General features: G+C 49.0%; 2 protein-coding genes across 12 annotated transcripts in view; one reads left to right on the top strand and one right to left on the bottom strand.

The window, feature by feature from the left end:
- Positions 1-2,753, bottom strand: part of LOC125950181 (protein groucho) — a 178,093-nt gene extending 175,340 nt beyond the window's left edge. For 10 of the 11 annotated variants that reach the window (XM_049677911.1, XM_049677915.1, XM_049677920.1 and 7 more), the window contains exon 1: positions 2,546-2,753. The gene's annotated coding sequence lies outside the window, so the exon portion shown is untranslated. The remainder of the gene's footprint in view (positions 1-2,545) is intronic. The other variant, XM_049677914.1, reaches the window with a different exon arrangement.
- Positions 2,754-4,095: 1,342 nt separating this feature from the next.
- Positions 4,096-14,482, top strand: part of LOC125950184 (protein fem-1 homolog CG6966) — a 49,365-nt gene continuing 38,978 nt past the window's right edge. Inside the window, exons 1-2 of the mRNA XM_049677929.1 lie at positions 4,096-4,171; positions 4,431-5,488. Coding sequence (XP_049533886.1) covers positions 5,324-5,488 — 165 coding nt within the window. The 5' untranslated portion in view covers positions 4,096-4,171; positions 4,431-5,323. The remainder of the gene's footprint in view (positions 4,172-4,430; positions 5,489-14,482) is intronic.

Here is a 14,482-nt window from a genome sequence, read left to right as displayed (position 1 = left end):
ACCACCGGCAGTAGCAAAGGCACGCGAGATCACGAGATGTCAAGTGAAGCGACGCATCGAGAATCGATAATGGCAACCTAAATGGCACTTCGGTAGGACAAGAGGGAGGGGGGGGGGTCTCTTCCCTCCCCTACATGTAATACGTGGCTGATGATGATGATGATGCCGTTGAGTGAGTGGCACGGAGGCCAAAAGGGTAGCGAATCGATTGATTAAACAATAACAAATCCACCTAGAGAGAGTGGAGAGATCTCAGCCGAAGAGAAGCCAAAGGCCCACCGGTCTGGCGGTGTGGTCACTGCCTGACGGAAAAGGGGGTTGGAATCTAGTGGTGGTGGTGTCGGTGCTGGCGCTTCTTCCATCATCCCCCCACCGAGCGTGAGAACGGAAAGTTCATTTTCTCGCCGCTTTTCACACTCCCCTTCGCTTCTCTCCTGCTCCTGCTCCTGCACCACAACACAACGTCTGCTTGCTCTCGGTGAGCCTGCTTTGATCTAGAAAATTGGAAGACAAAGCGAACCAAACGCTGAGCGCATTTTCTTTTAGCAGCAGCAGCACCATGGGTCTAGAGGATTGGGGGACGTGGGGAGCAAAAAAAAGGGGAAAATTATTAAATCTAATCGTCCCGATCCCGTAACTTCTTCCATCGGCGCTTGGCAGCGAACGAAGACAGAGCAGAACAGTGAGCGGAGAGTGTGATCGAATTGAAATCGTGAATCTCTTGCCAGCCAGTCTCTTCCCCATCCTCCGAGGTGGCCCGGATCTAGCTCGCTTCCCGCATTGGCAATTGGCTCCATTTGGGTGCCTGCCTGCCTGCCTGCCTGCCGTTTTCCTGCTCCGGCTCCACCGTTCTTCTTCGGCCATCTTCTGGAACGATGTGGTTCCCACAGTCACGGAGAAGAGGTGTTTCTTTCTTTCTTCATGCGCTCACTATGTAGCAGGCCTAGGCATGCCGCCGCCACCGTCGATCAAATTGCGTGTTGTGTGTGCGGGGCTGGAGGAATTGTTCTCTTTTGGAGCCGCCTTCTTGATGATGCCGTGGAGCACATCTCATCGCTACCATCCGTAGTAACCATTCGTTCAATAGCTCCTCATTCAAGGGGCATTCTAGTTTCGCCTTTTCGGCTGGCACTTGGTAGATTATTATTGCCAGACCGTTTACCGTGTGCGCCGGACAGAGGGTTTGTTGGATCGTGATCGGCGAACTCACGCGCCACACAGAGTGGTGGAGCTGGCAACACCGCAGGCACACGATTTGTTTATCGCTGCTGGTGCTGGTGGTGGATGCTGCGCAACGGCTACTGCGATATTGCCAACTTGACACCAGAAGCCGCACGCGGATCTCCAATTAAGTTTCAACTGCGCCACGGGCCACCGAGCCCGAGTTAACCACCGTTAACCTTTTCGATTTTGACGCATGGACGACGGTGGCGAACGAGTGGCGAGAGTTAGTTGATCACCCGCCACGCCGGCGGGACTTCTTCCGTTTTGTTCCATTTTTGTTCGTCGATCGAAGGGGGCGGGAGGGTCAAGATGTTGCTATACATATATTTTTCGAGTTCCACTTCCACTTCTTCGTTTTCTTCGTGTTATGTCTCGCACATGTGGTCACCATTCCACTCCATTTTTCGCTCGAATGTCGCGGCATCAAATGGTCGGCTGAAGCGCTAGATGATAACCGCCACAAATGGGTCAAGTTTAGTCAAATGAGTCTGAGGAGCAGCAGAAGAGGGGTCATAAAAAACATGTTTTCGGCGCCTCCGGGCTCCGACGATTTGATAGCGGACGATGCGAAGGCCATTTGGGAGGGTGAAGGGGGATACAGGGGCCACGGAACGTGGTTTAATATAGCGTTGATTGATTGTTTTCTAAACTCAGCCAACATGTTGATTGTTTGGCTAAAACAGTATTTAAATATAATCGAACGAAAGGCGTAAATGAATCCAGAATCGTTACAAATCCGGAGTGTAATTGGATCGCCCTCCCGCCCGGTATTTCAACGGCTTAATGCGAGGCCGCGGGAATTTATTAAATTTACCGACCCCACCCACGGACTCCACCGGTGGAGCACCCCCCACTAAACGCTGATCGCATTACATCGCGTTACATAAAACCTGACGACCTGGACGAGGAAAGGAAGAGCCGACGACAACAAAAGACACGAAACACGATGGGAGAGGAGGCCGACGGTGGTCGACGGAAAAGGGGAAACGACGGCGGAAACGTCAATTCGACGACGACACTGAAGCGCGCTCGGCAAAGTGGTCCCCATTCCTCCCCTCCCCACCCAGGGCACTAACGTGCGGTGTGGAAGGCACAAAACAAAATACACAAAACTCGGCACACGCACTCGCGTATTTTTTTTCTTTCTGTCTCCTTTTCTGCTTCTTCGTCACCGTTTTCTTCGCTTCGATCCTCCGTTTCCTTCACAGCCACAACCACACTACTCGATCGCGCCTCGGTTGCCAACGATCACTTCACTAGATCCGCACCGGCAAGATAATTTCGTAGTGGAACTGGACACAGAAACACCATAAATACACACCTTTCAAAAACGTGAGAAGAGCTCGCCGGAGCCAGGCCACGACCGCGAGCCCCAGGTAGTATCCCCTACCGGTTGGGGCGGGGGGGAGAGCGGGAAGGTAGTATAACACACAAACGGCCGTATTCGCGCGTTCGATGACACCAAAAAACGGTTCGAGAGCTAAAAAACACGAAAATACCGAAACACGCTCCCGCAATCGTGAACCGCACCAAAAGACCGCCGAGAATTGAGTAACCGCGAGAGCGAGAGCGAGGCGATGGGGCACGATTTCAAAATGAACGCGTGGACAGTGGGTTTTTTACTAGGTTGTGTGCTTTTTTGGTTAATATTATTTCGTGGAATCGTTTTAAACGTTCGTTGTAATAATTTTGTCGATCTCGCGATCGTTTGCGATTTTGCAAAAATTTTACCCGATATTTGCCGATTATCTAAAATTGTGCGAGCTAGAGAATTTCAACCGGTAAAATCGGAAAAAACCGGTAACTACCCAATGCGAGAACGTTGGACATTTTAGTAATTTTTTTCAAAAGGCAATTGGTTCTAAAACGGCACTGAATCGAGCCCTCCTCACTAAGTTCCGTTTGTTCCGAGCCGTAAATTGTTTCGTTTTCCGGAGCCCGCTTCCATAATAATTTTCGGTAATTTCATTACCGTAATATTTAATTTCGTAATATTTAATTTCGAAATTTGACAGTATCAAATAGTAACACAAAAAATTGGACAGAACCAGCGAGAACGGCCAGTTATTAAAAAATCTACATTTTGCTAGCTTAGAAAACACGGGATCTTTAAAGCACAAATTGGCAAACGGACGGCCACTATGTTCCGCCCCAGTAGTCTCCAACGCCAACTACTAAAAAGTTCACTTGGAATATCGGTAATCGTTGAATAACCACCGGGTATTCTATAGTGAAATTCTCATGCTACGAATCGGTGAGAAAAAAGGTGAGAATTCTGCTTATTGGGTAGAGGGCGCTAGCGCAGCGGCGGAAAAGAAGAACGCCGAAACCCCGGTCTGTAAACGCAAGAAATGCCAGAAATGATGGAAAATCGACCAGAAATGATGGAAAATCGGAAGAACAAATCAACGGAAGGAAATTAACAAAAATCCACATAAATTTACTAAAAACTAGCTGATTTACCCCATTTTCGTACGGAGTCCTAACTCTCATTAGTTCTCCTTTCTTTCCTAGCACGAAACCCATTATCCACGCGTTCATTTTCAACCCTTTCATTTTGAAATCGTTACCTTCATCGCCTTCGTCGTTGATTTCCGAAGTCTCGGTTCACTGTTTAGTTCATCAGATGATTCATTTTGATTTTTTTTTGGGAAATCGGCCAATATTTGGAAACTGGGATAGAATTTTAAAAAATCGCAAACGATCACGAGATCGATAGAATGATTTAAAACGAACGTTTAAAACGATACCATGAAATAAAATTAACCAAAAACATAGAATGTTGAAAATAACCCACTGTCCACGCGTTCATTTTGAAATCGTTGTCCTCATCGCCCTCGTGCTCGCGGAGCTCGGTTCATTTTTAAATTAAACTCAAACGCGCTAGCTGGTCGGTGGTGCTGCTGCGTGATTGTAAAAAAAAAAGCGAGCTACTAACGCCTCACAGGTAAGCAAAGTGCCATTTTCTGGAAACTCTTATCTACGAATCCCAGCGCTTATCTCTCTCGGGACCACGGGACCTGGTGAAATTCTTCCAAGAATAGAAACTAGGGCTGATAATAATAAGGCGTCGCGCTCTCGTACGCACAGCTGTGCCTCACCAGCTCGTGGTTCTCCAGAGATAACCTCCAAGGCGTCATCGAAAAGATGCTGGTTCTTGCTCCTAAAACGTTCTTCTTCTTCTCTCTCGTTCGCTCTCTCCTCAGATACACATAAACACAGCATAGCCAGCATAAATCCAGCATAAAGTGCGTCGTCTTCGATTTGCGACTTTTCGTTCGGTTTTTCGTGTGTGCCTTCGCGATTTTCCCTTCTACGCCTAGAGTAGTCAAAGGAAGAGGAGGGGAAGTGTTTGAAGGAAGGCGTAATTTCCAGTGCCAGAGCAAAAGTGGAAACGTAGAAAACCGACGAAAAGTGAGATATATCGAAGAGAAGGAGTGAAGAAAGAAAAAAATAAAGGGAGGAACAGAGGAACACACCTGCCACCGCCGCCACCCGTGGTCCCGTTTCAAGAAGGATCTCGAGCGCTTCGGGCTGATGGTGTTTCCCTTGGCTCCCGAGTTTGTGTAATTGGAGCTGGTCCTCTGGTCATATTCCGTACGTGCGTTCCATTTTGTCGCTGATGTAGGCGGAGAAAATAAGGAACCCCCACCGGAATACAACGTACCCCCCCGCCAGGCAACGTTCGATAACCAGTGTGATAAAGCGGCAGCGACAACCGTAGTAGTACAACGCAGAAAAAAAGGATAAACCCCGAGTATAGCAGGCTTTTGCGGAAGGAAAGCGAGCAAAGCAGCAAAGTATCCTATGAAATTGTGACGACCACGACGACGACGTCGTAATTTCGTGTGTCGTATTCTTGTGCGCGTTTTGTGTCTGTGTGCTTGATTGGTGGTGCGTCCGTGGGAAAGAAAAGTGAAAGAAAAGGCGAAGATCGTGCTAAGAGAAATACGGGAATTACGCCCCGAAAAGCGTCGTCGTCCCCTCGGTGCATTCAGGGGTTCTAAAGTGTAACCGTCGTGTGTTCGTGTGTGTGTGTGTACGTGTGTGTGTTGTGTGTGTTGAGTCGGTTGGTGAAGCCTCAAGATATCCTACCCGGATGACCTCCTCCCAATCTGCCTCGGCCGCTTCCTCTGAAGCAGCGATCGGCGGTGGCGGACAACAGCATCCTCCGATGGCCGAAAACGGGACAACGACGATGCTTTCCGGCGTGCTCGAAAGTGTGTTCAACGCGGCTCGTACGGGCAATCTCGCTGCTCTAAAGGTACGTTTAGCGCTGGGCCTTCTATTATGTAAAGTGAGCTTAATTTCCTGTGCGTGTGTGTGTGAAGCATATAATGCCCACCCCCTCCTGTCTATTTGCATCTCGAAATGCACATCGCATTCTCGTGTTCGAGCCTCTTTCTGAATAGCATGGCATTCAGTTTTTAAGGCGAGGGAAAAAAAAACATAGCGGGCATCATCATCATCATCATCATCATCATCATCGCCACTGTTGACCAACAACCTGCGCATCTTCTGTAGCGTGTACTTCGATCGGGAGTTGATTTAATGAAACCTCCTCAGCAGCAGGCCAGACGCTCAGAGCAGCATCCCAGTGCGGCAGGAGAGGAATTCTCACGAAGGAAAGCAAAAGCTAGTAGGAGGTTACGTAACCCACTCACTGCCCACATACTTGCCGTCCTAGTAGCCGACGCTCTAGTGTTTCACAATTTAGCCAGTTTCGAGCGTTACAGCAGCAGCAGCAGCACTAAACTATGCTCCTCCCGCGCACACCGCCTGCTTGTGGTCTCGGATTGCCGTGGTCCGTGGATTGAAGTTGCGGTTTACTGGTTCCGGATGAGGTGGCTGCGTTTGTTTACTTTTCCTTTCCATATTTTCCCCTCTCGCGAGAAGCGATCTCGTGTTGTGCATTCCCTTTCCGTGTTTACTAGTAGGCTAGTAGCACCCTTGAGTGATTTGATAACTTACTCTTGGACCTCCCACAATCGCAATGATGAAAGAATGCGGCAACGTTGGATATGTTGAGAAAGGTCATAAAGTCAAGATCGTACTAAGTGAATATTATTCGCCAACTAGAATAGGCAATTCTTAGTAAAAATTTGGTAAAGAATTTTAGTACGTTCCAAGTGTCTCTTGGAAGAATTGATTATTGTCTTCTACACGTGGTCGTCGCACTATCGCACTGTGACATCAATTTTGTATCGCCATCGTGTCTCACGTGCTTCGACCGAAAGGAGCACAAGGAACAAACAAAAGCATATAAAAAACGGGCACGGAATCCATCCCCTGGAATGTGTCGCCGTACATTCGCTTAATCTCATTAGGCCAGGCCACTGCTCGGTCAGGGTCATGTTCCCGTAGAACTAATCGTTCCGGATTCCGGCTGCAATCGAAGCGCCACCGTTGTTTGGGTGTTTTTGGGGTTATCGACGACTGTCTTTTACGAGCCAGATTCAAAGCGTGTCAGTGTATGCTGTGCGTGATTGGTATGGCCAAAGGCCGGTCGCACTGACTCGCGCCAGACCAGCCCGCGGTGATGGATTATCAAAAGTTTGGCTTCCATTTGATGACTTTTCAAAGTCAACCGCCAGACCGGCAGTTTGGTGCTTAATGTACCAAGCGCCCGGCTGCGAGGATTGACGTGCAGGTGTGTGTGTGTGTGTGTGTGCACGGGACGGTACATTATTATTTGGTCGATAAGTGGAACGAACCAGCAGCAGCAGCAGCACCAGGAGCTAAGGTACTTGATTTTATTGCATTTCGCAGTCACCGTCACCGTCACCGGTGGCTGCCACAAAACGTGTCATCCTCACGTGGAAGTCCAGGACCTCCACCCGTGGATGGTCCCGTGGTCCCCTTCCGGTCTCTAATCCCTATGTGACGGCAGGACCTGACCATGCAGACCATGGCACGGCCACATGCAATCACTGCGGCGGCTCTAATCCCCCCCAGGGGCCATCGGCTGGTATCGCTTGATCGCAGGCGGAACACGTGAACATGAGGACCTGTGAGTGCCTCCAGAAGCAATAACTCCACCATGATTTACGGTGGTGCTTTGGGTGGGTTTTTTTTTTGTTGTTGTTCGGTTCCATAGTGGTGGTGGTGGGTTATGGTTGCATTAAAATGAGTCTCTTGCATTGATAGGGACCACCATGATTTGATGCAGCAATCCAAACTGGAACTCCATAATATCCAGCAACTAACGGTAACTTGCTCTTGAATTGAAAATCATTCTCGAATGTTCCAAAGTTTTCCTCAGTTTGCGTTTAGTTAAATTTCCACTAAATTAATACCCCAAAAAACCGAGGGCACTACTCCGCACAAAGATCACCGCTGTTGGGGCGAAGTTTCTCTCTCTCTCGCTCTCTTCTCCAACCCCACGAAAAAGGCTGGCCGGTGCTTCTGATGCGTTTTCAAGGTCGACCGCGTCCCCGCGACCAACGAAACGACGACGACGAATATTTATCGATGCAACAACCGCTAACGTTCCAAGGGAAGGGGTGGGGTGGCTTTCGGTGGCCGCCTGCAGACCAACCGACCGACGCGTTCCACCGCGGTTCGCATTCGCTTTCGACCACAATTTATCGTTTGATGGCCCAGGCACTCGAGGGGCTTTGGGTTTGGAGGTAAAAAGTGAGAGCAAAAGAGCCGAATTTTCGCAATCAAACGATCGATGGAAAGGGGGGAGGGGTGTCTGACGAGCGGTGTGTTGTGATGGAATGTAGAACTAACCGGCGAGGGAGGTGACTTTATGGGGTGGCTTCCACCATCGAGCTATTCGAACTACGTTCCAGCTGGAAGTTGCTTCGATTTTTTTTTCTTCTGTTTTTAATTTTGTTTATTGAACCATTTCTTGCGTGACGATAACGACGCAACGATGGAGGGTAGCGATGGGAGCTACGTGATGGATTTCGGCCCGTTTGGATAGTTTAAATATTTCCGCAATTTTCCTCAAATTTTTCATCCCATTTTGAAAGTAAAAAGCTCAATGATCAGATTATTTGCAGCCTATTTTTTATAGCATCTCGAAATCAAATTCATCCAATTCTGTTACCGCTTTTTAACGCGTGTTCTAACGCTTTCCAGGCGGTATTAAGTACCTGTTACGTTTCGGGTGACGAAGGGGTGGCCATTTTGCTGCGCTCTAATGGGAGGCTAATGAGCGAACTGGTCTTACGAGCGCGCGCGCGCTGCCTGCGAGCATAACGAACGCTCTCGGCTGCCCCCCGGTTACGTGTTTCTAGAGTGCATGAGTCTTTGATGCTCGCCATGTGCACGCCAGACTGACTGACTGTCTGGGGCTACCATTACAACCATCCATTGTGTTACATCAAGACAAGATACAACGCCGGGGATGGTGGTGGTGGTGGTGGTGGTGGTGATGGTGATGGTGGTAACTGCATGCCTTGTCTACCTGCCCATCGTGATGGCGCAAATTTGAAACCTCAAAACGGGCAACGATGAAACGATTCGAAAGCCCAAGGCAGAGAGCAAGATGTGCGCGTAATCCGTCGGTGGATCGGTGAAGGGGCCGGTGGTGGGTGGAGCTGTTTGGCTCGTCGCGATCATTGACGATTGATGCCGATGCCGATGATCATCGTCACCGAGAAATTGTCACGGAAGAAGATGGTGGACTGGGTCTAGAGTAGAGCTTCCTTTTGCCTTCGGTTGCACTTTCCTTTTTTTTTCAACCTCCCCCCAACTCCTATTTGATGCCAATCGTGGAAAGTGGGACACCGTTGATCCACATTGTGCAACAACCTTCTCCGTCATCTGCTTCTTTTTGATTTTTGAGGTGGAAAAAATTTATTTTTCGCTGACACCAATTGGTGGTTGGACGTGGTCTTACTTGGCTACCGATGTATTGGAGTTGTGTGGAGGGTTTTTTCAAAGAGGAATAAAGGATTCTAAGCAGAACCTTTAACCATCGGTGCTCTAGATGTATTAAACTAGCTAATCTTTATTCATTTAGTAGCAAAAGAAGTGATATTTCTTACAAATTACGATAAAACCTTGCAAGAAACATAAATACCTCCGCTCTCTAGCACGTGGTCGTGAGTTACGATCCAATTTTTTAAATTAAATTGCCCGCTACACTAATCAAACATTTATGCCCCAAGGGAATCAACAAGCAGCTCCAGTTCGTAATGAAACGATTTGTCATCCGCCAAGATTGGTAAATAGAAGCCGCCGTCCTGGCCCTTCGATCGATTGATTGGGAAAAAAGAAGAATAATTTATGTTGCTACAAATCAATACTGGTCCACACGAAGAAGAAGGGTCTGTACGCAGCAATCGCGCAGCGCTGTTCACCGTTCGACGGTTCAGCGTTCCTTTTTGGTGGGAGGGGTGCCCCCTCCCCCCCCTTCGACTATCATCGGTTCAGGCGACGCGACGTCAGCAACCTTTGCGTCTCGAAAGCGGCTCCTCGAAACCGGTTGACCTTCACGCTACGGTAAAGGCAACATACAACAGCAGTTGGATTCTTGAACCCGAAGCGATCAAGCTCACCAACACAAACGCAACCAACGCCACGAGCTGCTGAGATGGAAGGCGCTGCTCAGCTCATCAATCCGTCTGGCAAGCATTCCTTCTCTCGCGTGTAACGGGTCGCGTGGATCCGATTCCGATCGCGGGGTTGTTGCTCCACCCTTTTATCGCTTCCGGATGTCGGAACGTCTCCAGTCGTTGGATTCCCATTCCCTCTCCAGCTTCGATCTTCGACAACAAAGAACAGGAGATCCTTTGGCTTCTGCTGAAGTCGAAATGGTCGCATCTTTGTCTTTCTTTCGACTGCAACACTGGGAGCGTCCTTCAGCCTTTCTTATCTGCCACAGACTGGCGAGAAACGGTGTCAACCGATTGATAACGCACAAATTGATCCAACACCACGTCACAAACGTTGGGGCATCGGTGTGCGACCTGACCTGAGACAAGCGCCCCCCTTCCCGGTCGCCGGAAGACTTTTGTCGGTCGCTCGTTCGCGGCTCTCATGAGATTATCCTTGAGCGGCGCGGATCCATATTTGGTGCGTAACGCATCCGCCGCTTCCGGGAGGGAAACCGACCGAGATGAATGGCCAATTGACGTCGTCGTCGTCGACAGGGAATTGATTTCCTTTTGTGGAACTCACGCACCCCGTAGCCATTGGCCAAGCAGCGGAAGGTTTGCTGCTACTTGTTGGTTCGTTGGTCCTTTCAGAACCGATTCGGTTTTAGAAAACCGGTTTAGCAGCGTGCTTCCCGGACTGTTCCCGAAGACCACCACCACCACAACAACAACAACAACAACAGCAGCAGCAAAAAAAGAACGGAAGAATGGCATGGACTAGGCTGGCAATACTCTGGGGACCGGCCAAGAAACAGGTTTCGCCGGTCGCCGTTTTCATCAGATGTTGAAATGTGATCGAGCATCGAGCTCGCGATTTCGCTATGCTATGCTCTAGGCTCTAGGTTGAAGTAATGATACTGCTGGCGCCCCTTGATAGCCGCGGAGGTAAATCCTGCCCGTCCCGGAAGAGTTCAATCCACAGAATCCACGGAGCCTGCGGTTGTATGATGCCTTTTATGGTGAGAGGAGGTCGTCCCCCTGGCCCGTGAGGTCCATCTAATGAGGGTCGAAATTGTTCAAATTTATCTTCCGCATGAGCTCATCGGTGATCAAACAGAACAGCGAATTCGTCAGCTGCTGCCGGTGCTCCGGGTTTGTCTGGTTCGTTAAAACGGATTTGTTTGTTGTTTTGTTGATTTGGCAAACTCCCCAATTGGGGAGCCAGGAAGCCAATAGCAAGAGGAGTACCGTTCTGCCGTCCATGATTAATCGGGAAAGCAGTATTGGTGTTGCGGTCTGGTGGATAAAGTGTCACGCACAGTACCACAGGTATACACAGGTGTTACACGGTGGCGAAAGGTGTCAAGTGACTGCTGCAGAGGAAGTATGTCACGCGATCTCTTACAACATCTGACTCAACATTCAAAGTTGGATAGTTTTTTTCTTCCTCGTAATTTAAAAAGGAAGAACATACTGTAAAATTGTTTTTTTTCTTCTGTTTTATATATGACAAAGTGCCTATTCGCCTTTGAATTAATCGGCGAACAATCGAGAATCATCACCTTTTGTTATGCCGGTCATGTCTTCAAACATATTCACTTGACGAAGCAACAAATAAGAAGAAGTAAAACGTATGCAGCATGAAGATTCGATATGAAAATTATGCTTTGCGTGACTTGATTTTTTTATACGCAGCAGCACCAGCTCCAGCTACCGGTTGTTCCGATCGATCCTTCCACAGGGAGCCACTTCCGTTGTCTTTCTTCTTCTTCTTCTCTCTCCCCCGGGGGGGGTTTTTGTACATTGGTGAACCTCACCTCACACGGTCCCTTACCTTGCCTTGCCTTGCCTTGTGTTGTTATCAGTGATTGAGACAAATTTAGCCCCGCATGCTCCGCTCATTAGTATCGATTCACAGCTCTCCTTCTCCTTCTCCTTCTCCTCTTCCTCTGCTGCTTCCACCGAATCGCAACTAAGCATTTAGCTTCCCGAGAAGTTTATTAATAAATCAAGCGAAACGCGCTGGAACCACTGAAAGCCTCTCCTGACCACCATCGTCAGCGACCAATTCACGATGCACGGACGCACGCACGCACGCCTCGCGCGTCACCAACGCGGACACCTCGCCAAGATGCGATGTGTGTGTCTGTGTGTTGTGTGTTGCGTGCAGCTCCGTCGTTGTTCAACCAGCGGAGAGCGACGCATGTTATGACGCCAGTGGCCAGTGCACGAAGCATGAAAATAGTCAACTTTCTACGCAAACCAACCAACCAAACCCCTCCCCGAAAAGTGTTCCAATTCATTCGGTAAGGCGCCTGACAACATACCAATATTGTCCCAAAAGAGACGCCAAGGGACGGTAGGTTTAGAGCCACCCCCTCCCCCTCCCCTTCCCCCTTCCAAAGGGAGGGTCTCGAATGTGTCCTATCATGCCGACGATGACGATGCTACGTCACATTTGATCGTCACATTATCTATTCTAACCTCGCTCACTCACCTGTCATGCTCGTCGTGGTGTGTGTGTGTGCTGTACGTGTGCTGTGTCATTTCCCAAAGGATCAGCGCACAGGTTAATGCAAAGTTGCGCACGTAGTTTAACACACGCACGCAAACTGGCCGCCCATCCGTCGGTCCGTCCGTCCGTCCGTCCGTTCTCTCACACACACACAGCCACATTTGAGACATGACACAAACAACGCGCGGATAACAACGCGGACTCCCCGGACACTGTTATGTGGTTGCTTTCGTCACGTCAACGAGAAAACGTCAGTTAACCACCACAAACAGCAAACAAAGCAGCATACCCAGGCAGGGGATGCAGGCAGGGAGGGTCTGGGTTGGGATTGGGTGGGGTTGGGTGGCATTGCCTTGACCTTTGGTCGAACTAGCGAGCACACGAGTCCACGAGCATTCCGCTGTTGTATTACGCCGCCGTCGCCGTCACCGCCATCGTCGAAGTGGTCCGCTTCCGATCCGATTTGGTTCCTATTTCCGGGTCCGGTGCTAAATTTGATTGACTTTCGATTGGTCTGAGGATGGTGGTCTGTGGCCGGCAGGGGACTTTTTTGCGTCTTTTTTTTTTTTTTATTTGAAATCCTTTAGTGCGATTTCCAAGAACAGTAACGAAGTTGGTTTGCATAATCCTACGCAGGCTTCTCCCGTGATGGCGGCATCAGGAATTCAGCTGAGGAAAATAAAACTGTTCGAAATTTAGAGGCATCCTTATTTGGCGTTCGAATATCGTTAATTCAAATATGGCTATCATATAAACGAAACGATTGTCACCGATTGTGGCTTTTCACCTGTTGTGTTGTCTTGAGCGTTTTATCAAAATGTCACTGAGTCGATAATTGGTATTAAATATTCCCCACCCCTTAATAAGCACAAACTAGCGCGATTAGGAAAAGCCACGCTAACGCCCGATACAAGTGACAAATGGGTTTCGGTTGACTTCATTTCCCATAAGACGACGCGACTAGTTGATGCTAGGATGGTGACCGCGGGGTTGCGATCGCAACTTCCACGGCTGTTGACAGCGTGAAGCTCGAACTTGAAATGTGTCAAAACACTAACACCCACCTACCAGCCCACCAGGTGGCTGGTGGCTCGAAATCGATCGCACGTTCGCTCGCTCGCTGCCAAGTTTGTGGTCGTGTCTAGCGACGAATTCTGTAGGCCGGCTGTTGTTGAACGGCCGGTTCCAGTTCCAGTTACCGCAGGTTGGTTTAATGTTTTCGCGATTAGCATAAGCCTGTAGCCGACAGCATAAAACCGTTAAAAACCCCAACCCAATGGAACCAAGAACCGGTTGCTGCTGGTGGGTTGACGCTGGGATGCCTCCGAGCCATTTCCACGAATTAAGGCTTATCTGGAGCGAAATCACCGAAAAGTCATCCAAAAACATGTCCAGCGTGGGTCGTGCTCTTCAGAGACACGAATTTTGATTGGTTAGAAAGCGTGAATACGCGCTTATGAGACGATAGTCAACATTAAAACTCACTGAAATTGTTTGAATCTGCTGAGTTATTTTGGTCTAGCACGCGTAATTACCTCACATCCATCTATCCCATGCGGAAACCAAGTTGTCAGAAGGCACAGCTAAGCATTAAAAGTGCGTTCACCTTTCGGTTGGACGGTCGGGTTTGGGTGTGATTTGGGTGACACATTGAGACCTGAGACCTGGTCCCATTTTCAAGGGCATACACGCACCGGTTTGGTTTAGGGTAAACATAAGACGATCCATCTTCTTTGTCCCGTGGGTAGTTACTCTCTCTCTCTCTTTCTCTCAGGTTTCTGCCGCGATTTTCGCAAGGTTAACCTTCACCTTAACTCTTTGGACGCGTTGCTATTTGTCCGTTTTGAGCTCCGAAAGAGGAGCTTCCTTCCTTATTTTATCAGAGCGTTACGCGTAATAGGGCACGTCCTAGTATAAACATGGCGCATTTCGGCACCGCTACAATGCCTTTTCTTCTTTTGTGCGTGCTGAGGAAATTGTCTCCTCCGTTGGTGATCATAAATGTGATCGTTCGTCGCGCGTGATGCAAACCTTTTTCTCTTCTACTTTTTCTGAAACTTTTCTGTTCCCAGAACCAAAAAAATAGGTCCTTTCCCTCGAAACGAAACACTGATCGCGAGTGCGAACCACTCGGGCATCATCATCATCGTGTTGTGCCGCCATAAAGATGATAAAAATAACCATTTGCGGC

Source organism: Anopheles darlingi, chromosome 2, assembly GCF_943734745.1.
Source record: "Anopheles darlingi chromosome 2, idAnoDarlMG_H_01, whole genome shotgun sequence".
Classification (NCBI taxonomy): domain Eukaryota; kingdom Metazoa; phylum Arthropoda; class Insecta; order Diptera; family Culicidae; genus Anopheles; species Anopheles darlingi.
Note: the sequence above shows the minus strand (reverse complement) of the source record. Positions and strands in the feature narration are given on the sequence as shown.